General features: G+C 42.6%; 1 protein-coding gene across 1 annotated transcript; it reads left to right on the top strand.

Moving 5' to 3' along the window:
* Positions 1-24934, top strand: ZNF490 (zinc finger protein 490). Its single transcript, XM_053585049.1, has 4 exons — positions 1-135; positions 18746-18872; positions 19067-19127; positions 19887-24934. The coding sequence occupies exons 1-4, from the start codon at positions 133-135 to the stop codon at positions 21208-21210; spliced, it is 1515 nt and encodes a 504-aa protein (XP_053441024.1). The 5' UTR covers positions 1-132; the 3' UTR covers positions 21211-24934.
* The last annotated feature ends 2146 nt before the right edge of the window (positions 24935-27080 follow it).

Below are 27080 nucleotides of genomic sequence, written 5' to 3'. Positions count from 1 at the left end.
TCATCTAGCGCCTCTGTGTCTTACCTTCTTTAAGGGACTCTCGGTATCTCTGGCGCATCCTTTGTCACGCTGAGATTGAGAGATTCCTAGATTGAGAGATTGAGACTTCAGGACACTGCGGAAGCCAGCGAAATGGTGAGTGTTCAGTCCCGGGCGTCCACAGGAGGGGGTGATTGGAACCGGTTGTAACCGGCTGTGACGGGACCTGGGCCTCCCCGCGGTCCGCTACAGTCTGTGGACCCAAGTCGCCGCGGGCACAACTCGGTCTCTGTCCCTTTGGGCCTCAGGATAGGACTGGGCCGGCCAAGGCACTCTCGGGCGTCCTGTCTGGTCCCTGCACGGGGACTTCGGCCCCGGCTCCGGAGCCCTCCCTGGGGAGCTCCGCACCCGCTACCCCGCGTGTCCCCAGATTGTGCGGTGACGACGGGAGAGTCATCAAGGGAGGATTTCGACTCGGTGTGTGTGGGTCGTGTCTAAGAGAATTTGTTTGTATCAGAACCTTAAGGTGAAATGTCTGGAGTGAAGCCGGGTGGAGGGAGCATTTCTTTGCTGTCAGGGGAGAGGAGGGTGCCCGGAGCTCACACTCTCCTGTACACCCCCCGCCCCCACCAGGCACTAACCCACTCTAAGGTTTACTGCTCTCAAGCTTGCGAATGTACCTGAGCTTCTGAATATGGGTTTTACTGTTTTGTTTTGAGAAGGGTGTCTCGCGCTGTGGCCCAGACTGGGGTACCTTGGTGAGATCATAGCTCACTGCAGCCTTGAGCTCTGGGTCTCAAGTGAACCTCCTGCCTCAGCCTCGCGTGTAGCTGGGATTACTGCGTGTGCTACCGTGCCTGGCTGGGATATCCTTTTGAATTGTGGAGAAGGAAAATTCTTATCTGAACTTTGTTTTTCTTAGCACTTGGTAATTTTTTTTCATTTATTTACTTTTTCTTTTTTTTTGAGACAGAGTCTCATTATATCACCCTCTGTATAGTGCCCATAGTGCCGTGGGGTCAGCGATTTTCTTGCTTCAGCCTCCCAAGTAGCTGGGACTACAGGCTCCTGCTACAAAATCCGGTTAGTTTTTGGTTGTAATTGTCATTGTTTTTTGGCAGGCCGGGGGCTGGGTTCAAACCTGCCAGCTCCTGGTGTATGTGGCTGGCGCCCTAGCCACTGAGCTACAGGTGCTGAGCCTATTTATTTACTTTTTTTGAGATAGTCATGCTCTTTGGCCTAGGCTGGAGTGCAGTGGTGTCATTAGAGCTCATTGCAACATTAAACTTCTGGGCCCAGGTGATCCTTCTGCCTCTACCACACCCCGCTAATTTTTGTATTTTTTGTAGGGATTAGTCTTTGTTATGTTGCTCAGGTTGGTCTTGAACTTCTGACCTCAAGCTATCCTCCTATCTTGGCCTCCCAAAGTGCTGGGATTACAGGCATAAGTGCCTGGCCTGCACTCAGTAATCTTATTTTCTTTGTGAGTGTGCACAATTTTTAGTTTCATGGGGGGAAAATGTGAGTTGATTGTGAGGTAAGACATCAGTAAAACAAGAATATTCTGTAACAAACAGAATTTTTGTTCTTTTTAGAAAGGAGAACCTAAAGATGTGAAATTGAGGTATTTAAGTACAAGTCCCTATTGGTGTCAGACTGGTCACCAATTGCTCAGACTGGTCATCAATTTCTGGGTTCAAACAATCCTCCCGCTTTTTTTTTTTTTTTTTAGATAGAGTTTTAATATGTCACCCTCGGTAGAGTTCTGCACAGCAACATCAAACTCTTGGGCTTAAGTGATTTTTTTTCAGAGACAGAGTCTCACTTTATCGTCCTCAGTAGGGTGATGGTGTCACAGCTCACAGCAACTTCCAACTCCTGGTTTAGGTGATTCTCTTGCCTCAGTCTCTGGAGTAGCTGGGACTACAGGCACCCTCCAGAATGCCCAGCTATTTTTTTGTTGTAGTTTGGCCTCGGCTAGATTTGAACCCACTACCCTCAGTATATGGGGCCAGGGCCCTACCCACTGAGCCACAGGCACCGCCCTAAAAGTGATCTTAGTTAGAAAGAAATTTATGCCTGTAATTCTAGCACTCTGAGAGGATTGCTCTGGATTGATCTAGCACGTCGGATTGCTTGAACTTGGGAGTTGGAGACCAGCCTGAGCAAGAGTGAGATCCTATCTCTACTAAAAATAGAAAAAATTACCCAGGCATTGTGGCAGGTGCTGGTAATCCCAGCTATTTGGGAAGCAGAGGCAAGAGGATAGCTTGAGCCCAAGAGTTTGAGGTTCCTGTGAGCTATGACAACGCTGTGGCACTCAACCCCAGGGTGACAGAGTGAGACTCTGTCGCAAGTAATTTTTTTCTGAAAATGTTCACATTTTATGGTTTGCACTTAAAATCACCTTTAGTGTTGAACAAATTAAAATCTTAGAATGTTTTCCAATGTAGAAAAGTTAAATTTAAAAAAGGCTTAATTAAAAATAGAAGTAAAATGTTGCTTATATAAATTTCTCTGTGTATTTAAAATATGTAATGCACACTAAAGTTAAAATTTTTTTTTTTTACGCTAGGAAAGTCTAACTTGAGAAGACTCATTGCCAGCCTGTCCTGGTCCATTCCAGTGTTCTTGCTTAAGCCATCCCCAAATAACTGTTTTAATTTAATTTGCATCCTTACAGTTTTATTTTATTTTATTTCATTTTTGAGACAGAACCTCAAGCTATTTTCCTGGGTAGAGTGCTATGGCATCACAGCTCACAGCAACCTCTAACTCCTGGGCTTAAGTGATTCTCTTGCCTCAGCCTCCCGAGTAGCTGGGACTACAGGTGCCCACCACAGCGCCTGCCTATGTTTTGATTGTAGTTATTGTTTGGCAGGCCCGGGCCGGATTCGAATCTGTCAGCTCTGGTGTATGTGGCTGACGCCTTAGCCACTTAAGCTACAGGCGCTGAGCCAGTGTTTTTTTTTTTTGAGACAGAGTCTCACTCTGTGCTCTGGTAAAGTACTGTGGTGTCATAACTCCCAGAAACCTCAAACTCCTGGGCTCAAGTGATCCCCTTGCCTCAGGCTCCCAAATTATCCTTATAGTTCTGTATATAAGAAAAGCAATTGTGAATGCATACTATTTGTGGCCATGTTTGGTCTCGTAATGAGTAGTCACACTCCACTTGTTTTGATGTCTGACTCATGACATCTTAAGCCTCATCTTTCCTTCCCCCTGTTCCCCCAACCTGGGCAATCAGTTGACAAAACCTGGGGGTGAGCTCCCTCTGTAAAGTATGCCAGTTCAAACCTCACCACCCCCAACTCTATTGTCCTGGCTCCACCCACTAACACCAATAAACACCCAGGCCTGTCTCCTTCTCTTGCTTCCTTAACCCATTTCACTGCCTGCTTTAGAGGCCAGATCTGTTCTCCCTGAGTGCTCAATTGTGTAAGTTTGAGTCTTGGTGTGCCTTTCCCAACAATTTTTAGCTGATGTTTTCCATTACTTTTGTACTACTACTGCTTTAGTTTTATTTTGTCTTATTTTATTTTATTATTATTTTTACAGAGTCTCACTCGGTTGCCCAGCGATTGAGTGTAGTGGCATCATAGCTCACAGGAACCTCAAACTCTTGGGTTCGAGTGATCCTCTTGTTTCAGCCTCCCAAGTAGCTGTGACTACAGGCATGCATGTCTGTAGTCATGCATGTCCAGCTAATCTGTCTTTCTTTCTCTTCCTTCCTTCCTTCCTTCCTTCCTTCCTTCCTTCCTTCCTTCCTTCCTTCCTTCCTTCCTTCCTTCCTTCTTTGAGTTACAGTCTCACTATGTCACCCTTGGTAGAGTGCTGTGGCATCATGCTCAGAGCAACCTCAAACTCTTGGGTTTAAACAATTCTCTTCCCTCAGCCTCCATAGTAGCTGGGACTATAGGCACCCACCACAACACCCAGCTATTTTTTTGTTGCAGTTGTCATTGTTGTTTAACTGGCCCGGGCTGGGTTCAAATCCACTAGCCTTAGTATATGTGGCCAGTGCCCTGCCCACTAAGATACGGGCGCTGCCCCCCAACTAATTTTTCTATTTTTAGTAAAGACAGGATCTCCGGCAGTGCCTGTGGCTCAGTGAGTAGGGCGCCAGCCCTATATACTGAGGGTGGTGGGTTCAAACCTGGCCCTGGCCAAACTGCAACGAAAAATAGCTGGGTGTTGTGGTGGGCATCTGTAGTCACACCTACTCTGGAGACTGAAGCAAGAGAATCGTCTAAGCCCAAGAGCTGGAGGTTGCTGTGAGCTGTGACACCACAACACTCTACCGAGGGCGATAAACTGAGACTCTGTCTCTGTATTAAAAAAAAAAAAAAAAAAGGACAGGATCTCACTTTGCTCAGGCTTGTCTGGAACTCATGACTTTAGGCGATCCACCTTCCTCGGCCTCTCAGAGTGCTATGATTATAGGTGTGAGCCACCGCACCTGGCCTTTTCCATCACTTTCGAATGGACGTGACTAACCCTTGTCATGCTGAGGGAACATCAGCAGTTATGCTGTCCTACACAATCCTTGCAGGCAAGATCTTAATTTCAATTGTTGTCTTTGTTCAGGGTGACACTTTAGTAAAATTCCTAGAAGTTATTTGGTAACCAGAGGGCTCCTTCCTGCCTGACACCATGAAGAAATAGCTATTGTTCCTTTCAGCACCCACAGTATCATTTAGGCTTTTTTTGATGTTCTGGAGGCAACATAATCAATCCTCCTTTGCAAATTTTACTTAAGTGCATTTATGCTGTGACTTGCAAACTTGCCTTCCTTGAATGAGCAACCGTATCTCAAAGGCTGTAGACCAGTTGTTCTCAACCTTCCTAATGCCACAACTCTTTAATGCAGTTCCTTATGTTGTGGTGACCCCCAACCATGAAGTTATTTTTGTTGCTACTTCATAATTGTAATTTTGCTACTCTTATGAATCATAAAGTAAATATCTGATATGCAGGATGTATTTTCATAATTACAAAGGGGTGGTGACCCACAAGTTGAGAACTGCTGCTGTAGACTGTTCAAATGGCCATATAACAGGTACTCCTGTTAGTGTCCTCAGAGACTGATTCCTGTAGGGGCTTTATCATCCTCCTGTCATGCCTCCTGGATGGTGGCATATAAATTTATACCCATGGTGGCCATAAATTCCCACAGGCTTGTGATTACAATAAATAGACCTCAGCTCCACACTATATGCCATTAGAGCTGCACTTACCACTGTGTACTAGGTTCTCCTAAAAGTAGAGGCTCTCCCAGGCTGACAGCATGTGACTCTGCTCAACTGCCCATTGTTACTTGAGTTTTAGAAACAGCACTCTAGGCTCGGAGCCTGTGGCTCAAGTGGCTAAGGCGCCAGCCGCGTACACCTGAGCAGGTGGGTTCGAATCCAGCCCGGGCCACCAAACAACAATGATGGCTGCAACCAAAAAATAGCCGAGCATGTGGCGGGTGCCTGTAGTCCCAGCTACTTGGGAGGCTGAGGCAAGAGAATCGTGTAAGCCCAAGAGTTGGAGGTTGCTGTGAGCTGTGATGCCACGGCATTCTACCCAGGGTGACAGCTTGAGGCTCTGTCTCAAAAAAAAAAAAAGAAACAGCACTCTATAAGACATTTCCTTTCAACACTATGGAGCCAAATATTGACCTTCAGCATATCATCCCTGCAATAGGGTGTGACGTCCTTTCTCTCAATCCCTTGTTAAACACCATGGTGCTGGAGATCACTCCCTTTCCTAGACCCCTTGCTATTGCGGTAGTGGGAGGTTTGTAGACTTCATGGACAGCACTGTAATATTTGTAGATAAGAGTGCTCTCTTTGGAGAGCTGCTGCTTTTTATCCCTTAGTTGAGATCAACTTGATAGGAGACAGGTCTAAGAGTCAGCTCAACTGACCAAACATCAGGCAATCATTTTAGGACTGGCCAATAATTATCCCCATCTGCACATATTCTTGGGTGATTGTCTAAGAGTTTCCCATTTGTGGTAATAGAACTCTGGGAATCTCTTTTGTTTCACAGGTAGTCAAAATATAAGTCAAGGTAATACCTGTGTCTACATGGAGTTGAGACCACAATTTAAGACTTTACCAGGACACTCCTCATCCTTGTTGGAGTTTCAGACCATACAGATATAAACCAGGGCCCTCATTTCACTAATAAAAATAGACAATAATGGGCTTTTGAACAAGGCATTCTATGGAACTTTCAGCTCCTATCAGTCTCTGACTCAGAAATCATCATAATGGCTTACTAAAATAAGTTCACATCTGTCGGATGAAAGGTTACACATGTCAGTCATCAGCCAATCATTCAGTGAATTGTCACGAGACTGCCTTCATATTTTTCTTTTCTTTTCTTTCGTTCTTTTTTTTATTTGAGACAGAATCTCACTATGTTGCCTTTGGTAGAGTGCTGTGGCGTCACAGCTCACAGCAACCTCAAGCTCTTGGGCTTAAGTGATTTTCTTGCTTCAGTCTCCCAAGTCGCTGGGACTACAGGCGCCTGCCACAATGCCCAGCTATTTTTTTTGTTGTAGTTGTCATTGTCGTTTGGCAGGCCTGGGCCCAGTTTGAACTGACCAACCCTGGTGTATGTGGCTAGCGCCCGAGACACTGAGCTATGGGCACCAAGCCATTTCTCTCTCTCTCTTTTTTAACAATAGTATTTTTGTAGAGCTGCTTTAGATTTAGAGAAAAAAAATGATCAGAAAGTCGGACCTGGTGGTTCAGGCTTATAGTCCTAATACTCTGGGAGGCCAACGTAGGAGGATTGCTTTGAGGTAAGGAGTTTGAGATAAGCCTGAGCAAGAGCAAGACCCTGTCTCTACAAAATATAAATAAATAAAAACAAATAAATAAAAATTAATAGAAAAGTCCAGAATGTTTCCACATAACCCCTCTACCTGTCTCTATATAGTTTGACCATCATATCATCCCTGCAATAGGGTGTGACATCCTCTCTCAATCCCTTGTCCTTTTTATACCTTATATTACTGTGATACATCCTTTTTAATTAATGTACCAATTGGTGCATTAAAGTCCACAGTTTACATTAGGGCTGATTTCATGTTATACAATATATATGGGTTTTGGCAGATGTATAGTGTTTAGTGTCCATCATTTCTGTATCATACAGAATACTTTCACTGCCCCCCAAACTCTTGTGCTCTACTTATTCATTTATCCACGTAGTCCCTGAATCTTTGACAACCAAAGGTCTGTTTTTTTTTTTTTTTTGGTGTTTTTTTTGAGTCTCAATTTGTCAACTTTGGTAGAGTGCCATGGTGTCATAGCTCACAGAACCTCAAACTCTTGGGCTCAAGAGATTCTCTTGCCTTAGCCTCCCGAGTAGCTGGGACTACAGGTGCCTGCCACATCACTCAGCTATTTTTTTGTTGCAGTTTGGCCAGGGCCAGGTTCGAACCCGCCACCCTTGGTATATGGGGCCAGGGCCCTACTCACTGAGCCACAGGCACCGCCCTGCCCAGCATTTTTTAGAGACGGGGTCTCGCTCTTGCATATAGGCTATTCTCCAACTCTTGAGCTCAAGCCATCCACCCACCTTGACCTCCCAGAGTGCTAGGATGTGGTGTGAGCCATTGTGCCTGGCCTGGAAGGGTCTTTCTTGATTTCTTCACATTACTGGGAAAGCATATAGTTTTTCACCATTAAATAATGTTGTTAACCGAAGGTTTCTTATAGATGCTATTTCTCAAGTTCTCCTCTATTTCTAGTTTGTTATCATAAGTGGATGTTGAATTTTTTCAAAATTTTTTCATTTTCATTTTTACCCTTTCATTTGTCATATTAATTATTTTTGTCTCCCCGCCCCTCCCCCAGTTAGCTTGAATAGACATCTGTCAGTTTTATTGCTCTTTTTACAAGACTGGCTTTTGTTGATTTTTCTCTGTTGGTTTCTCCCAAATCCATTCATTTCTTCTTTTATTATTTATTTTCTTGTGTTTACTTTGGGTTTAATTTGCTTATGTGTTTTTAGTTTTTTGGTTTTTATTTGTCTAAAACAGAGTCTCACTCTGTAGTCCAGACTAGAGTGCTGTAGCCTCAGCCTAGCTCACAGCAACCTCAAATGCCTGGGTTCAAGCAATTCTCTTGCTCCACCCTCCCCAGCAGCTGCCCACCATCATGCCTGGCTAATTTTTCTCCTTTTAGTAGAGACATGATCTCATTTTGCTCAGGTTGGTTTCGATCTCCTGAATTCAAGTGATTCTCTTGCCTCGGTCTCCCAGGGTGTTAGGATTACAGCTTGGCCGGCCTCTGTTTTTAGTTTTTTAAGGTACACACAGAGACTTACTGATTACAGATAATTCTTCTTTGGTGTTTAATGGTGTAGATTTCCCTTCAGGTACTACTTTTGCCACATTCCACAAAGTTTGGTAAATTCTATTTTTCTTTTTTGAGATAGAGTCTCACTTTGTCACCCTTGGTAGAATGCCCTGGCATCATAGCTCACAGCAACCTCAAACTCTTGGGCTCAAGTGATCCTCTTGCCATAGCCTCCCGAGTAGCTGGGACTAAAGTGCCCACCATAATGCTCAGGCCCTATTTTTATTTAATTCAAAATAATTTCTAAGGGTGCGGCGGCTCACGCCTGTAATCCTAGCACTCTGGGCGGCTGAGGAGAGAGAATTGCTTGAGCTCAGGACTTAGAGACTAGCCTGGGCAAAAGTGAGACCCCGTCTCTAAAAATAGCCAAGCAATGTAGTGGGCATCTATAGTTCCAGCTACTCGGAAGCTGAGGCTAGAGGATTGCTTGAGCTCAAGAGTTTGAGGTTTATATGAACTATGATGCCAGGGCACTCTACAGAGTGAGACTCTGTCTCAAAAACAAACAAACAAACAAACAAAAAAACCCAACAAAATAACTTTTAATACCTCCTGAGACTTTTTCATCCATAGATAATGTACAAATGTGATGTTTAATATCTTAAGTATTTGTGGGTTTTTGAGCTATCTTTCTGTTAGTGATTTTGGATTAATGCCATTGTGATCTAAGAGCATATTTTGTTTATTAGTATTGAAAATTGTGGAGGGTGCCTGTGCCTCAATGAGTAGGGCGCTGGCCCCATACACTGAGGGTGGCGGGTTTGAACCCAGCCCCAGCCAAACTGCAACAAAAATAGCCAGGTGTTGTGGAGGCCACCTGTAGTCCCAGCTATTCGAGAGGCTGAGACAAGAGAATTGCTTAAGCCCCAAGAGTTGGAGGTTGCTGTGAGCTGTGACACCATGGCTCTCTACCGAGGGCCACAAAGTGAGACTGTCTCTTAAAAAAAAAAAAAAGAAGAAGAAAGAAAGGAAGAAAGAAAATTGGTAAAGATGGATTTATTTCCAAGAATGTGAAATTATCTTGTCAAGTGTTCCATGTGAACTTGAGAAGAATATGTATTCTGTTAACTGAATGAAGTATTTTGCTTTTAAGTTAAGTCTAGCTTTGGGAGGTGCTGTTCAATTCAGCTGTGTTCTTCCTGATTTTCTGCCTGCTGGCTTTCCGATGGGGCAACTTGAAGTCTACAACTATAATAGCAGCCAGCTTTTGGATTTATTAGCCTTGGCATAGTATATCTTTCTCCATCTCTTTATTTTTGATGTACATGCTGTGTATTTAAAGTGAATTTCTTGTAGAGAACATATTATTAGGTGGGTTTTTCAATCCACCGTGACAGTATTTGTCTTTCAGTTGTCTTTAGACTATTGATGTTTAAGCTGATTATTGATTTAATTAATATCCACCTTTTTCTTTTTTACTGTTTTCTAAATCCTTTTTTTTTTTTTTTAGAGACAGAGTCTTACTTTGTCACCCTCGGTACAGTGCCGTGGCGTCACAGCTCACAGCAACCTCCAGCTCTTGGGCTTAGGTGATTCTCTTGCCTCAGCCTCCCGAGTAGCTGGGACTACAGGCGCCCACCACAACGCCTGGCTGTTTTTTTGTTTCAGTTTAGCAAGGGCCGTGTTTGAACCCAACCTCATTATATGGGCGGGCACCCTATTCACTGAGCCACCGATGCCGCCCTATTTGTTCCTGTTTTTATGTTGTTTCTTTTTTTGTCTTCCACCCTTTTCTGCCTTTATGGAGCATTTTACCTGATATTGTTTTTCTTCCCCTCGTGGCATATCAGATAAGTTTTTTTAAAAACTGTATTGGTGGTTGTCTTTGAGTGTGCAGCACATATTTACTATTAACCCAGGTCCTTTTTGAAGTAAGGACTATACTATTTCACTGTTTGTGGAAGTACCTCTTGAAAAGGCTTGATTATACCATTATGTGGTATAATCCTAGCAGTTTGGGAGGCCAAGGCAGGAGTATCGCTTGAGGCCAGGAGTTTGAGATCAGCCTAGGCAATAATGAGACCCTGTCTGTACAAAAAATAGAAAAAATAGCTGGGCATGGTGGTGTATACCTGTAGTCCCAGCTACTTGGGAGGCTCAGGCAAGAGGTTTGAAACCAGCCTGGGTAATGTAGTGAGACCTTTTCTGTTTTAAAAAAAAAAGAAGAAGAAGAAAAAGGATTCTAGTGGGTGTTTTCTTTTTTCCAATTAAATATTTCACTCCAGTCTCCTTTCTTGCTTGCAAGATTCCTGTGATTTAATTCTTACGCGCTTGTAGTGAAGGTGTTGGTATTGGTATTTTTCTCACTTGTAACTTCTTCCAAGATTTTCTTTCTTTGCTGTTTTTCTCCGGCTTGAATATAATATGGCTAGGTATGGGTTTTTGAGTATTTATACTGCTTGCTGTTCTCTGAGATTCCTGGATATATGCTTTGATTTGTATCATGGGAGATATTCTCAGTCATTCTTCTTCTTTAGTCATGCCCATTACTGCTTCTGAAATTTTCCATGGTTCTTGAACGATGAAGTGTTATGTCTTTTTTGTTGTTTTTTTCTCCTTTGCATTTCTGTTTTGGAAGGCTATATTGACATTTCCTCAAAATTAGAGGTTATTTCTTCAGATATTTTCACTGTACTGATAAGTCCTTAAGTGCAGTCTTCATTTCTGTTGTGGTGTACAAGTATTTTATTTCTTGCATTACCTTTAGATTCTTTGTTAGAATTTTTATGTCTCAGGTTAAATTACCTTTTAGTTCTTGCATGTTGTTCACTCTTCCTGTTAGAAACCTTAGCATATTAATCAGGTTTCATTTAAATTTCTAGTCTGATAATTCCAACATCTCTTTTATATTATCTGCATCTGCTTATGGTGCTGTCATTAGTTGTTAAAGATGTTTTTTAAGTCTTTCAGTATATCTTGGAAGTTTTTGTTAAAATCTGGATATGGCATATGGGAAAAGGGAACTGAGGTAAATAATCCTTTGGTGTGAGGTTTTAGGTTTATCTGCTGGTTTTAGGCTGTTCACTATTTTTTTTTTTTTGCAGTTTTTGGCCGGGGCTGGGTTTGAACCTGCCACCTCTGGCATATGGGGCCGGTGTCCTACTCCATTGAGCTGCAGGCGCTGCCCTGTTCACTATTTTTGATAGTTAGATGTCAGATGGTAAAAATTTTGGCTAGGCTCGGTGGCTCACGCCTATAATCCTTGCACTTTGGGAGACTGAGGTGGGTGGATTGCTTGAGCTAAGGAGTTCCCTCAGCCTGAGCAAGAGTGAAATGCCATCTCTACTAAAACTAGCCAAGTGTGGTGGCACAGGCCTGAGGAGGCTGAGGGAAAAGGATCACTCAAGCCCATGGGTTTGAGATTTCTGTGAGCTGTGACACCATGGCATTTTACCAAGGGTGATAGAGTAAGACTCTGTCTACAAAAAAAAAGGTAAAAATTTCATAATTTCATTTTATCTTTTCTGTCATTCTGGGAATATTCTAGAGATTTCAAGTTTGAAATGTGCAGAAAGAAATAGTGGACTATTCTTTCATTTTAACTTTTTTAAAAAGATAGAGTCTCGCTCTGTCGTACAGGCTGGAGTGCAGTAACATCATTTTATCTCACTGCAACCTCAAACTCCTGGGCTCAAGTGATCTTCCTACCTCAGCCTCCCAAGTAGCTGGGACTACTATGCCCAGACATGGTGGCATATGCTTATACAACATACACAAACAGGGTAGACATAAAGTTCATGTACATGACATTTTAAATTGCACACAAACTTTATGGACACTATATATATGCACACACACACAAAGACAATATATATATGGACGCTATATATATATATACACACAAACTTTATGGACACGATATATAGATGTATATATATGGACTATACATATATGGACCATATATAGAAACTTTATGAACACTATATATATATACACACACACACAATGACAATATATATATGGACACTATATATATATACACACACAAACTTTATGGACACTATATATATAGTGTGTGCAATTTAAAATGTCATGTACATTTCTTTTTTTAATTTATTTATTTTTATTGTTAAATCATAGCTGTGTACATTAGTGCAATGAAGGGGTACAATGTGTGGGTTTCATATACAATCTGAAATATTCTCATCAAACTGTTCAACGTAGCCTTCATGGCATTTTCTTAGTTACTGTATGTAGGCATTTGTATTCTGCATTTAGTAAGTTTCACCTGTACCCATTCTAAGATGCATGGTAGATGAGGCCCCACCCATTACCCTCCCTCCACTAAAACCTCCCCACTCCCTTCCCCTTCCTTGGCCCTTTCCCCATATTCTTGTGCTATAGTTGGGTTATAGCCTTCATGTGAAAGCTATAATTTAGCTTCATAGTAGAGCTGAGTACATTGGATACTTTTTCTTCCATTGCTGAGATACTTTGCTAAGAAGAATATGTTCCAGCTCCATCCATGTAAACATGAAAGAGGTAAAGTCTCCATCTTTTTTTTAAATTTTTTTTATTAAATCATAGCTGTGTACATTAGTATGATCATGGGGCACCATACACTTGGTTCATAGACCGTTTGACACATTTTCGTCACACTAGTTAACATAGCTTTCCTGGCATTTTCTTAGTTATTTTGCTAAAACCTTTACATTCCACATTTATTAAGATTCACATATACCCTTGTAAGATGCACCACAGGTGTAATCCCATTAATCCCCTTCCCTCCACCTACCTCCCCCCTCCCTCCCCTCCCTTTCCCCCTTCTCCCTATTCTTAGGTTGTAACTGGGTTATAGCTTTCATGTGAGGGTCCTACATTAGTTTCATAATCTTTCTTTAAGGCTGCATAACATTCCATGGTATACATGTACCACAATTTGCTAGTCCATTTGTGGGTCGATGGACATTGGGCTTCTTCCATGACTTACCAATTAGGAATTGGGCTGCAATAAACATTCTGGTACAAATATCTTTGTTATATTGTGACTTTTGGTCTTCTGGGTATAAACCTAGTAAAGGAATTATAGGATCGAATGGCAGGTCTATTTTTAGGTCTCTAAGTATTCTCCAAACATCCTTCCAGAAGAAACGTATTAGTGTGCATTCCCACCAGCAGTGTAGAAGTGTGCCCTTTTCTCCACATCCACGCCAACATTTCTGGTTTTGGGATTTTGTTACGTGGGCTACTCTTGCTGGGGTTAGGTCATATCTCAAAGTAGTTTTGATTTTCATTTCTCTGATGATTAAGGATGATGAGCTTTTTTTCATGTGTTTGTAGATTGTGCGTCTATCTTCTTTAGAGAAGTTTCTCTTCAAGTCCCTTGCCCACCCTGAGATGGGGTCACGTGTTCTTTTCTTGCTAATACGTTTGAGTTCTCTGTGGATTCTGGTTATTAGACCTTTATCGGAGGTATAACCAGCAAATATTTTCTCCCATTCTAAGATGTACATGAACTTTATGTCTACCCTGTGTGTGTATGTTGTAGGGATTTGCAAAACTTGCCCTTTCCCCTTTGGTCAGTTTGCTGAAAAGAGCAACTCACAGTTATGGTAGATTAATAAGAGAAAGGTTTATTTCCAAATACCATGCGCACAGGGGGAATCACAAGAATAATTTCCCAGTCTCAGTGATGGTCAGTGACTTTTAAAGATGCCTTTTAGAAGGGTGGGGGGAGAGTGGAAAGTATATGTGCAGCAAGTGGTTACTGGGGGGGGATGTGTGTAGATTGGTGGAAACAGAACGAATTGTAGATTAATTCTGAGACAGATCTTGTGCTTCAAATGACCTTAGGGCCAGGTCTATTAGTATGCAATAAGGAAGTCAGTAGCCTTTTCTGATTCTAAATCAGGGTATTCAGAGTTTATAGAGGAGAGGCCAGTGCATTCTGATCAAAAATGGCCTTTTAATTCAAAATATTCTTTATACCAAGAAATCATATTTCGGGGTGAAATTCCCTTAGCTCCTTATATCTATGTTTGTATCTATATCTGTATCTGTATCTATATCTAATCTATATATTTTTTCTTAGCAATGGGGGTCTTGCTATGTTGCCCATGCTAGTCTTGAACTCTTGGCTTCAAGGGATCCTCCCACCCTACCTCAGAAAGTGCTAGGATTACAGGTGTGAGCCATCACACCTGGCTGTATCCAGCTGTTTTTAATCAGAAGCGCCCTGTGACACAGTGTTAAGCTATGGGTGGCGGGGAAATGTGCCATGGTCTTATGATTTGGACACAGCTTTTTGATGAGCTGTATCCTTAAAGGGTGATTGATGTTCCATGGTTTGATAAGAAAGACATTCAGCCTAGGCACCTGTAGCTCAGTGTCTAGGGCGCCAGCCACATACACCGGAGCTGGCAGGTTCAAATCCAGCCTGGGCCTGCCAAACAACAATGACAACTACAACCAAAAAATAGCTGGACGTTGTGGCGGGCACCTGTGGTCCCAACTACTTGGGAGGCTGAGGCAAGAGAATTGCTTAAACCCAAGAGTTCAAGTTTGCTGTGAGTTGTGGTGCCACCGCACTCTACCAAGGGCAACAGCTTGAGACTGTCTCCAAGAAAAAAAAAAAAAGGGAAGACATTCAGTTTTTATGTGTGGCTCCTAGCACAGAGCTCCTAAATCCTTGAATGTTATGTGCAATAAGGGTGATAGAATCTATCATTTGTTGTGAAGATGTGACTCCTGGATCTCCAAAAGTTCAGGATGGGGATTAATAACCAGAAGATACCCTGCCTTGGACTTTTTTTTTTTGAGACAGAGACTCACTTTGTTGCCCTCGGTAGAGTGCTGTAGTGTCATAGCTCACAGCAACCTCTAACTCTGGGTTCAAGTGAGTCTCTTGCCTCAGCCTTCCTAGTAGCTGGGACTACAGGCGCCTGTCACAATGCCCAGCTATTTTTTTTGTTGCAGTTTGGCTGGGGCTGGGTTCGAACTGCCATCCTTGGTATATGGGGCTGGCGCCCTACTCACTGAGCCACAAGAGCTGCCTGATTTTTATTTATTTTTTTTTTTGAGACAGAGTCTTACTATGTCACCCTCAGTAGAGTGCTATGGTGTCATAGCTTACAGCAACCTCAATCTCTTGGGCTTAAGTAATTCTCTTGCCTAAGTAGGTGGGACTATAGGCACCTGCCACAACATCCGATTATATTTTTGTTGCAGTTGTCATTGTTGATTTTATTATTATTATTTTTTTGTCATTGTTGATTTTAGCTGGCCTGGGCCAGGTTTGAACCCACCGGCCTCGGTGTGTGTGGCTGGCGCCCTACCCGCTGAGCTATGGGCGCTGCCCCTCTGAGAGATGTTCTAATGAATTATTAAACTATAAGGTGTATTGTGTGTATCCACCCTATTCTGTTTGGCTGATCTGAAGTATATGTAGCCCCATTTTGTTGCTGGTGTCTGGTGTGGGGGCAGTCATGTGGGACTGAGCCCTTCACCTATGGATTCTAACTCTAATTCCTGATATTTACTATTATAATTGACTTGATTTTTAGGACATGTAGTTAGTGTGAGAGAGTTGGAGATATGGTGTTGGGAAGGACACCACATATTTGATTTGGGAAGAGAAAAACACTTTAACCTTCACATGTGCTTCTCAGTCACACCTCCATGTCCATTAGGCTCTGGTAAAATCCTAGTAAGGCCATGTAGAAATAGATTCTTGTGAGGAAAGACCTTCTTGAGAAGACCAGAGTGTTCTGGGGATATTATAAAATGGTTACATTTTCTGTCTGTTTCTTCAGTTGTGGGAATAAAACTTTGCCCTATGACCTCAGTACTTTGATGAATCTAAGCTATTTAAGTTTGTTTTTTTACTTGTGTAGATGGAAATGACAGCTTCTAAGCACCTTACTTGGTAGATCAGGCATTGGAAGTCTCTCACAGCTTTAAAACCTCATTCTAGCTTTTCCTGCTTGTGCCCCACATCCAGAAGTGGAAGGAAGAAATGCTGGATCAGACCTCAGCCCCTGCCTGTGCGCTTAAACTCATACACCAACCCATTCCCTAACCACAGGTAAATTCCCTAGCCAGGCTCTCTTTCTTGCTCTCTCAAGGCATTTCACAACTGCTTGAGTACCTTCCTTGCTGTCCCTGAGATCTCAAGGATGTGAGCAATAAACCCTTTCATGAGTATATCACATTTTCTGAGGTCTAAGTTGCCATGCTTCCTTTTTTATGCCTGAGTTCTAACTTCCCAATAACTTCTTAGGCCCATTAAATGTGACAAAGAAAAAAAGGGAATACTGAGCTTGTGATAAATATTATACAGACAAAATTAATACTTCTGCAAATAAATATATTCATTCAAGTAGCTGAATTTGTATATATATATATATATATTTTCTTGATTTCGAGGAATTGCCTGGGCTTGCCTGGGCTTGTCTGAAAAGTGAAACTGAGTGAAATGGCAGGGGGTGGGGGGAGGGAGCAAAACTTATCTCCTAAGATGGCACTGGTCTGGTTCTTTCAACAGCAACCTCAAAGTCCTAGGTTCAAGCAATCTTCCTGCCTCAGCCTCCTGATAGGTAGGACTACAGGCACCCACAACAACATCCAGCTAATTTTTCTTAGAGATGGGGTCTGATACTTGCTCATGCTGGTCTGGAATTCCTGATCTCAAGTGATTTCTCCACCTTGGCCTCCCAGAGTGCTAGTATTACACCCAAAATTTTCCTTTTAAGAGAGAGCATTTTTTTTTATTGTTAAATCATAGCTGTGTACATTAGTGCAATCGCCTGTACCCATTCTAAGATGCACCATAGATGTGGCCCCACCCATTACCCTCCCTCCACGAAAACATCCCCCCTCCCTTCCCCTTCCTTGGCCCTTTCCCCATAGTCTTGTGCTATAGTTGGGTTATAGTCTTCATGTGAAAGCTATAATTTAGCTTCATAGTAGGGCTGAGTACATTGGATACTTTTTCTTCCATTCCTGAGATACTTTGCTAAGAAGAATATGTTCCAGCTCCATCCATGTAAACATGAAAGAGGTAAAGTCTCCATCTTTCTTTAAGGCTGCATAGTATTCCATGGTATACATGTACCACAATTTGCTAGTTCACTCATGGGTTGATGGGCACTTGGGCTTCTTCCATGACTTAGCAATTATGAATTGGGCTGCGATAAACATTCTGGTACAGATGTCTTTGTTGTATTGTGACTTTTGGTCTTCTGGGTATAAACCTAGTAAAGGAATTATAGAATTGAATGGCAGGTCTATTTTTAGGTCTCTAAGTATTCTCCAAACATCCTTCCAGAAGGAATGTATTTGTGGGCATTCCCACCAGCAGTGTAAAAGTGTGCCCTTTCCTCCACATCCATGCCAACATTTCTGGTTTTGGGATTTTGTTATGTGGGCTACTCTTACTGGGGTTAGGTGATATCTCAGAGTAGTTTTGATTTTCATTTCTCTGATGATTAAGGATGATGAGATTTTTTTCATGTGTTTGTAGATTTTGCCTCGGTCTTCTTTAGAGAAGTTTCTCTTTAAGTCCCTTGCCCACCTGAATTTGATAATATTTTTATGGCCTGGAGTCCTTCAACTAGCCATGTGACTAGTGGCTTCTTGTTATACTTTCCACAGAGTTCCTGGTCTTTGATGTTTTGTGATGGGACTAGAAGAAAATTTTACAGTTCTTTTTTTTTTGGCCAGGGCTGGGTTTGAACCCACCACCTCTGGCATATGGGGCCAGCACCCTACTCCTTTGAGCCACAGGAGCCGCCCACTTTTTTTTTTTTTTAGACACAGAGTCTTACTCTGTCACCCTTGGTAGAGTGCTGTGGCATCACAGCTCACAGCAACCTCTAGCTCTTGGGCTTAGGTGATTCTCTTGCCTCAGCCTCCCGAGTAGCTGGGACCACAGGCACCTGCCACAACACCTGGCTATTTTTTGTTGCCCTTTGGCCGGGGCCGGGTTTGAACCTGTCACCCTCTGTATTTGGGGCTGGCGCCCTACTCACTGAGCCACAGGTATTACCCAATTTTACAGTTCTTAAGGGTTTATTCATTTATTAAAACCTCATCTAGATTTGATCCTGTGTATCTTGACATGTTGAGTTATGTAGTACGTAATAAGGTGGGAAGTGAAAGATTTTTCTCAAAAGGAATTGATGCATTTGTGTAGTCTCTCTTTAGAGAATCTAAGGTGGTTTTGAGTCTATCTCCAGAGAACAATGAGGCTTCACATGATCACAGTTAAATATAGAAGTCATATTTGTACGTTTATGATAGAGTTACATTTATGTGGAAGTGAGTGTGGACAGAGTTCTGACAACAAAGTTGTACACTAAATATTTGGAGACCACAGAATTGTACATGAATTCTTTATGAATTGAGTATAGATCCTTAGTACTGCCAGACTCACCCATCTTCCTGTGTACATATGTGGGGTGTTTTAGGACTCAGTCTCCTTTGAGGATGTGGCTGTGAACTTCACCCAAGAGGAGTGGACTTTGCTGAATTCTTCACAGAAAACACTCTACAGAGATGTAATGTGTGAAACCTTTGATAACCTGGCCTGTATAGGTAAGGATAACAACATTTATCTGCTTAATTAAGTAGAACATAAGTGTTTATTGCTCATCAACTGTGTTCCAAGATTTGAAATTTGGAAGGGGTATACTTTGTTGAATAATGAAGATAGGATCACAATTAATCTTGGTCCTAGAATGTTACAGTTTTCTATATTTTATAATGAGTTTTCTGGTTCTGTATTTTAGGGAAAAAATGGAAAGACCAGGACATTGAAGATAACCACAAAAACCAGGGGAGAAATCTAAGGTGAGTTGTATTTACCAGAGTATTTTTGTGGTCCATGAGAGAATCTTAGTATTGCATGAAATTACAAAAAGAAAACCAAAAACAAGCAAACAGGCTCAACACTGTGGCTCATGCTTGTAATCTCAATATTTTGGGGGGTTAAGGTGGGAGGATTGTTTGAGGCCAAGAGTTCAATACCAGCATGGGTAACATAGCAAGACTCTGTCTCTACCAAGAAAAACAATTAGCTGGGTATGGTGGTGGGAGGCTGAAGTGGAAGGATTCCTTGGGCCTAGGAGTTGGAAGTTGCAGTAAGCTATGATTGGGTGACTATACTCTGGCCTGGACAACTGAGTGAGACTATGTCTCTTAAAAAAGCAAGCAAAACAATAAGCACAGCTTCAAATTTATTCATGCTTAGAAATTTTCTTTTTTCTTTTTAGAGGCAGAGTCTCACTTTGTTTGTCCTTGGTAGAGTGCTGTGGCATCACAGCTCACAGCAACCTTCTGCTTTTGGGCTTAGGCGATTCTCTTGTCTCAGCCTCCCCAGTAGCTGGGACCACAGGCACCTGCCACAACACCTGGCTATTTGCTTTTGTTGCAGTTTGGCCGGGGCCAGGTTTGAACCCACCACCATTGGTATATCTGACCGGTGCCCTACTCACTGAGCCACAGGCACTGTCCGTGCTTAGAAGTAGTAATGTAATTCTAATACTTACTAACAAATACACAATTATTGATAAAAAAGCCATTAATAATGTGCTACTCATTTTTTTACAGAGGTCATATAGTTGAGAGATTCTGTAAAAGTAAAGAAGGTCATCAATATATAAAAAACACTAGCCAGATTCCAAATCTTATTATGAACAAGGAAACTTCTGCTGGAGTAGAACCATGTGAATGCAGCATGTGTGGGAAAGTCTTCATGCATCATTCATTCCTTAATGAGCACATGAGATCTCACACTGGAAAGAAAGCAAATGAATATCAGGAATATGGAGAAAAGCCATATAAATGTAAAGAATGTGGGAAAACATTCACTCGTTACCACAGCATTCGGATCCATGAAAGAATTCACACTGGAGAGAAACCCTATGAATGTAAAGAATGTGGGAAAGCATTCAGATTTCTCTTTTCCTTTCGAAGCCATGAAAGAATTCATACTGGAGAGACACCCTATGAATGTAAAGATTGTGGGAAAGCATTCAAATTTCTCAGTTCCTTACGAGACCATGAAAGAAATCACACTGGAGACAAACCCTACAAATGTCAACAGTGTGGAAAAGCCTTTAATCACATCCAACCTTTTCAAAGACACGAAAGGACTCACACTGGAGAGAAACCTTACGAATGTAAACAATGTGGTAAAGCTTTCAGTTGTCCGATGTATTTACGAAGTCATGAAAGAACTCATAGTGGAGAGAAACCCTATGAATGTAAAGAATGTGGGAAAGCCTTCTTTTTTCACTCAAATCATCGAAGACACATGATAACACATACCAGAGTTCATCCTTATAAACTTAAGGAATGTGGAAAACTCTTGAAGTCTGATAATTTCTATGCAGTGCAAGAAAGAACTCATTTTGGAGACAAACCCTATGAATGTAAACAATGCGGTAAAACCTTCATTTGTTCAAGTTATTTTCAAATACATGAAAGAACTCATACTGGAGAGAAAACTTATGAATGTAAACAATGTGGTAAAGCCTTCCTTTATTCCAATCACTTTCGAATGCATGAAAGAACTCATGCTGGAGAGAAACCCTATGAATGTAAACAATGTGGTAAATCCTTCATTTTTTTCAGTCATCTTCAAAGGCATGAAAGAACTCACACTGGAGAAAAACCCTATGAATGTAAGGAATGTGGTAAATTCTTCACTTGTGCAAGTTCTGTTCAAGTACATAAAAGAATTCACACTGGAGAGAAACCCTATGAATGTAAGGAATGTGGGAAAGCCTTCAGTTTTTCAAGATCCCTTCAAGTACATAAAAGATCTCACACTAGAGAGAAACCCTTTGAATGTAAGGAATGTGGTAAATCCTTCAGTTATTCAAGATCTTTTCAGTTGCATGAAAGGACTCATACTAGAGAGAAACCCTAAAAATGTAAATAATGGTTGTTAAACTATCAGTTGTTCTAATTCCTTTTGAATGTATGAGAGAACTCCCACCAGAGAGAAATTATGTGAATGTAAACGATGCAAAAAGCCTTCAGTTGTCCTAATTCACTTCAATACATGACTCTTGCTGCAGTGACATCTTTTTAAAATGTGGGAAAACCTTCCATTCTCCTAGGGTTGTGTGAAAGGACTCTGGAGAGAAAACTTACGAAATTTAAAAAGTATGGGAAAGCCTTCATTTCACATAATTTTTTGAGGATACCTGAGAATGTACACTGGAGAGAACCTCTATGAATTTAAACAATGTGGATAATTTTTTATTTACTCCAGTTCATTTTGAAACCATGAGACCACTCACACTGGAGAGCAACTTCTTGAATGTAATCTACATGAGAAGTCCTTCATATATATATAAAAATTCTTTTTTCTACTTGGAGAGTCTGCTTAGGAAGAATGGAAGGACTGGGGAAGAAGGACTTGGACCCAACAGTCCTTTCTTGGAACCTAGTCTATAGTTATGAAACAACTTTTAGCACAGTACTTGCTCTCAGCTCACACACATGACTGGATAGAAGTTAAGGGGTCTTCCAAAATCTTTGTGTTTAAACCAGTTTCCTCTGCTTGGATCTGTGGCAATGATGTGTTTCTGAAAGAAAAGTACATTCCACAGTCTTCCCCAAGTGAGATCGGCCTGGAAACTTCCTAATTTATTGGGTTCAGCAGCATGTCTTTCCAGTGCTGTCTCAAGGCCATTTCCAGCTCTCAGTTTATTCTGTGTATTCTTACTGGGAATCATGTTTAATAATTCACTCCTGCCTCATATTGAAACATTTCTCTGTGGCAGCTTTAGGTGGCTCTGACGTGCGAGGGCTGAAGAAGCAGTAGCAGAAGCAACAGCAGAACCTGTGCCCCTTTACCATACAATATCCACTGTCCCAAGATCATCAGCTCTGCACCAACTACCACAATCAGAATAGTCTCAAAACCACTAATGATGTCACAAAGACACACACCCTTCTGTGTCTTACCTATAGGACACACTGAAACCTCTTAATTTTCCTAAGTTTCTTCCCCAAAGCTTTCTGTCATATTCCACTCTGAGATATTCAGTGGTGTACACATTGACTATGTTCTCAGCCCCCTCATCTCAATGCATGCTGCATGTGTACTTCTTGAGGGCTAGTTTCATAGCCTCCCCACCAAGACCAGCATCTACTGCTTTGAGGAGCAGTACCGACCCTGCATAACTCCAGCCTGTGGTGCATAGGAAATGCCGGTGTCAGTTATACTTCACAGGCCAAGGTGGTGCCTTTCCTCACATTGCTCCTATTAGGAGAGGTTAACTAATCATCTGCCTTTTGGAGCCACTGAAGATTTCTCCCTTTTCTGAATTGCATAGGGGTAGTAGATGTTGTGCCCTTCCTTTGTCAGAGGCAGTGGCCCCTCTTTTTTGCAGAGCAAATGGGTGTCCTAGAAGGGAAGTGGTAGGATTAAGGGAAAAAGGTCACTATCTGCTCTTTTTTTTTTTTTTTTGGAGACAGAGTCTTACCATGTCATCCTTGGTAGAGTGCAATGGTGTCACAGCTTACAGCAACCTCAAACACTTGGGCTTAAATGATTCTCTTGCCTCAGCCTCCCAAGTAGCTGGGACTACAGGCACCCGCCACAATGCCCAGCTATTTTTTGTTGCAGTTGTCATTTAGCTGGCCTGTTCTAACCCACTACCCTTGGGGTATGTGGCTGCACCCTAACCACTGTGCTACAGGTGCAGAGCCACCATCTGCTCTTTTAACAATTTCCATTCCTTTGTGTAGGTCTGGAAAGTGATCTTTTCCTGGTTCCCAAAAGTGATCTTTCTTTTGCATAGAGACCTATAGTCTGAGTTCCCTAGGCATCCACCCTCCCTCAATAGCAGGTATGGGTCAGGCAGCAGCATCCAAAGCCTCTGTGTATATGGTGGGTCCCCACTGTAGCTGAGATTTCTCTCTGCCAAGTCCTTGATCTTGGAGATTCAAGGAGTGAATCCACTGATCACACAAATAAGTGAAAGGACAGATCTTTTTTTGTTTTATTTATTTATTATTATTACTATTTTTTGTAGAGACAGAGTCTCACTTTATCGCCCTTGGTAGAGTGCCGTGGCCTCACACAGCTCACAGCAACCTCCAACTTCTGGGCTTAGGCGATTCTCTTGCCTCAGCCTCCTGAGTAGCTGGGACTACAGGCACCCACCACAACACCTGGCTATTTTTTTGTTGCAATTTTGCCAGGGCCTGGTTTGAACCCACTACCCTCAGTATATGGGGCCAGTGCCCTACCCACTGAGCCACAGGCACTGCCTGAAAGGACAGATTTTTATTGAAGGATACATGAGATATGTAAGTGAAAGAGGGGAACAAAAGCTCTGGCAGCAGAGAGTGGGAACCCTGAGTTGAAAGCCCATTTGGGCCTTGTGTCCAGAGGTTTAAATACTGCCTTTCCTATCCTGTGGGCAGAGGGGGTTTGGAGGAGGTGGAATGTATGTTTGGATCATGTCACAACCAGCCCGGGCGTCTGAGGTTGCTATGAGCTATGACACCATGGCTTTCTACCAGGGGCAACAAAGTGAGACTCTGCCTCAATAAATACATAAATAAATAAAACTGCTATTGGGCAGAAGCAGGCAGTCCTTGCAGTCTCTACCTGGGGTGAGGCAATAGAGTATGTGTGCCCTATTCTAGGAGGCGCAGCTCTGACCAATCAGGCTGCTTTTTTTCATGACCTTGTTTAGGTCCAGAAAATATGGCTTAGAAAGGGCCTGTTCAGGCCTAGAGATGGGGGTTTGTAATGAGACTGATTTTTGAATTCACCCAGGCCTAGAAAATCAGGGAATCCCTGAGAAGGGGAACTGTGTCACTATAAGGCTGCTTTCAGCAAGGTTTGCCAGCACAGGTGGCCTTTGGAGGTGCTGGCTACCAAAAAGTGTGCAATGGAAGGCACACTGCTGAGCCATGAGATGTGTGCCCTGGCTACCCTTACTGAGCTCCCAGTGGAAAAGCAAACTAAGGATCAAGTCATGTGGGGCACAGTTCTGGAAACATTTAGAACAACTTGAGGGGGTGAGTCATTATTACTCAATCCATTGCAGGCCTACTCTTTTGTATTCTTGGGCTCTGTTTTGTGCTCTTATGGAGACATGACATTTGTAGTGTGCTCAGGAAGTGTGAAATCTCGTCACCATTAGAATGGGTTCAAGGAGCCATCTTTGGGGACCAAGAGGCACCCTTCAGCCATACAAGATGGAGAAGAAAACAATTTACTCTTTGAAGATCTGATTTAGGTCTTTGATGAGAATTGCGTAGAATCCACTTATGTGTGCCTGAGTCCTAATATTCAATAAATATCAGCCTGTACTATGTAACAGGTTCTCTAATTGGTTTAGTGAACAGAGCTGTGCTACTATCTCTGTCCCTTTGATACTGATATTCAGGAAGACTAGAGAATACAAAAATATATTATGTATTATAGTGGTCATTCCTGAGAATTGAGGAACTTGCTCAGAATAGGCAGGGTCTGTCTCTGGAAGCATCTTTTAGTCTGGACTTTGTGAGTTTATGTGTCTGTTTGTTCATCTGTAAAGTATAGTGACAAAATGTTTGTGATTTTTTTTTTTTTTTTTTTGTAGAGACAGAGTCTCACTGTACGGCCCGCGGTAGAGTGCCGTGGCGTTACACGGCTCACAGCAACCTCTAACTCTTGGGCTTACGCGATTCTCTTGCCTCAGCCTCCCGAGTAGCTGGGACTACAGGCGCCCGCCACAACGCCCGGCTATTTTTTTGTTGCAATTTGGCCGGGGCTGGGTTTGAACCCGCCACCCTCGGCGTATGGGGCCGGTACCCTACTCACTGAGCCACAGGCGCCGCCCAAAATGTTTGTGATTTTTGTCTGTAGCTTTGTGTATGCTAATATGGATTATACGGATTATCTGGAATGTTTTACTTTTGTTTTATTGCCTAATTTTCCTGGGGGCACCTCTCTTACACATCGAGTAGAACTAGTCATAGCAGAGATCTTTGATTTGTTTTTTTATCTTAGATATTGAAAATCTGTTTTATCACCAAGAACGATGATGTAGGTTGTTCATATATGGTTTTTAGTACCTTTTTTTTTTTTTTTTGACCGAATCTCACTCTGTGGCCCTGGGTACAGTGCCGTGGCGTCACAGCTCACAGCAACCTCAAACTCTTGGGCTCAAGTGATCCTCTTGCCTCAGCCTCTCAAGTACCTGGAAGTACAGGTGTGCACCACAATGCTTGGCTAGTTTTCTTTCTTTCTTTCTTTCTTTTTTCTATTATTAGTAGTGATGGTGTCTCACTCTTGCTCAGGCTGGTCTCAACCCCCTGAGTTCAAGCAGCCCACTGGCCTCGGCCCCCTAGAGTGCTCAGATTACTGGCATGAGTCACCATGCCTGACCTAGGAATAAGCCTTTTCATACCCTTCTCTCTCTCTCTTTTTTTTTAGACAGAGTTTCCTCACTATGTCGCCTTCAGTAGAGTACTATAGCATCACAGCTCAGAGCAACCTCAAACTCTTGGGCTTAAGCTATTCTCTTGTCTCAGCCCCCCAAGTAGCTGGGACTGCAGGCCCCCACCACAACACCCAGCTATTTTTTGGTTGTAGTTGTCATTGTTGTTTGGCAGGCCTGAGCCTGGTTGGAGCACGCCATCCCTGGTGTATGTGGCTGGCACCCTAGCCTTTTCATACTCTTCTCAGTTTGTGTGTGCCGCATACCCATCAGTGTCAACATCAGAACCACAGCTTAGCTTTTCGGGTGAGCATTACAATTGGCACTCTCAGCAGGGTATGAGATAGTAATCACCACCCTCTGCGTCTGTCTTCTCTTGTTCTGGGTCGTTAACCTCCCCTGCTACACCTTGAGCTGCTGCTGTGTTGCATTGTTGAGGCTGAGCAAGCCTCCATTCTTTTAATTTTCTTCCGGAAATCCTCGGCAGTGAGAAGCACGAATGTGAGATTTGGGTCCTCCTTAAAGTGATCCTGGGTGAGGCATTTTCATCTGGACCTGTGTTTTAGAATGCAGCTGCAACTGATGCATTGGCCTTGACCTATAGGGGTAGGGCTAGGGACTGGTGGTGAGATTATATTCTGTGTGTGTTGGGGCCCCTTTGGTGTCATTCCTAAAAGTGCAGTCATTTGAAAAAGAGAAAAAGGAGAGTGGGTCGGTGGTGTTCTTCAGTTGGTATCCTGAAGTTCACACTTACCAGGATCCTTAAGTACCTCTGCTGCTGTTGCCCCTGCCATCCTTGCTTCTGACTCAACAAAGACCCTGATCCTAGGTCATCAGGGGCAACCCCCATGGCTTCCCTATAGTTTAGCAAAGGTGTTAATTCAAACCTGAACCAACCTAGTGTCCTTAAACTGTGAAGCTTCTGTTGTCATGCAGGAGGCACCTGGTAGGGTTTGGATGTTGTCTGTCTCTACCAAAACTCAGGTTGAGATTTGATCTCCAGCATGGTGGTTTTAGGCCTGGTGGGAGGTGTTGGTATTGTGGGGAGAGTTCCCTCATGAAAGACTTTCTTCTGGTCTCATTGTAGTTAGTAAATTCTTGTTCTGGTAACATGATTCTCTTGGGGATTGATTAGTTCCCACTAGTGGGTTGTTATGAAAGCAAAGTTCCTCCTTTTGTTTGGTCCCTCTTTGCAAATGCCTGCTTAGACTTGCCACCATCTTTTGATGCAGCACAAAAGCCCTCACCAGAAGGCAAGAAGAGGCTGGTCCCTGCTTGTACAGCCTGCAGAACTGTGGGTCAAATAAACCTGTATTCTTTTTAAACTACTCAGTCTCAGGTATTCTTT

The sequence above is a fragment of the Nycticebus coucang genome, chromosome 3 (genome assembly GCF_027406575.1).
Source record: "Nycticebus coucang isolate mNycCou1 chromosome 3, mNycCou1.pri, whole genome shotgun sequence".
Lineage (NCBI taxonomy): Eukaryota > Metazoa > Chordata > Mammalia > Primates > Lorisidae > Nycticebus > Nycticebus coucang.
This window is presented reverse-complemented; position numbering and strand designations above follow the sequence as displayed.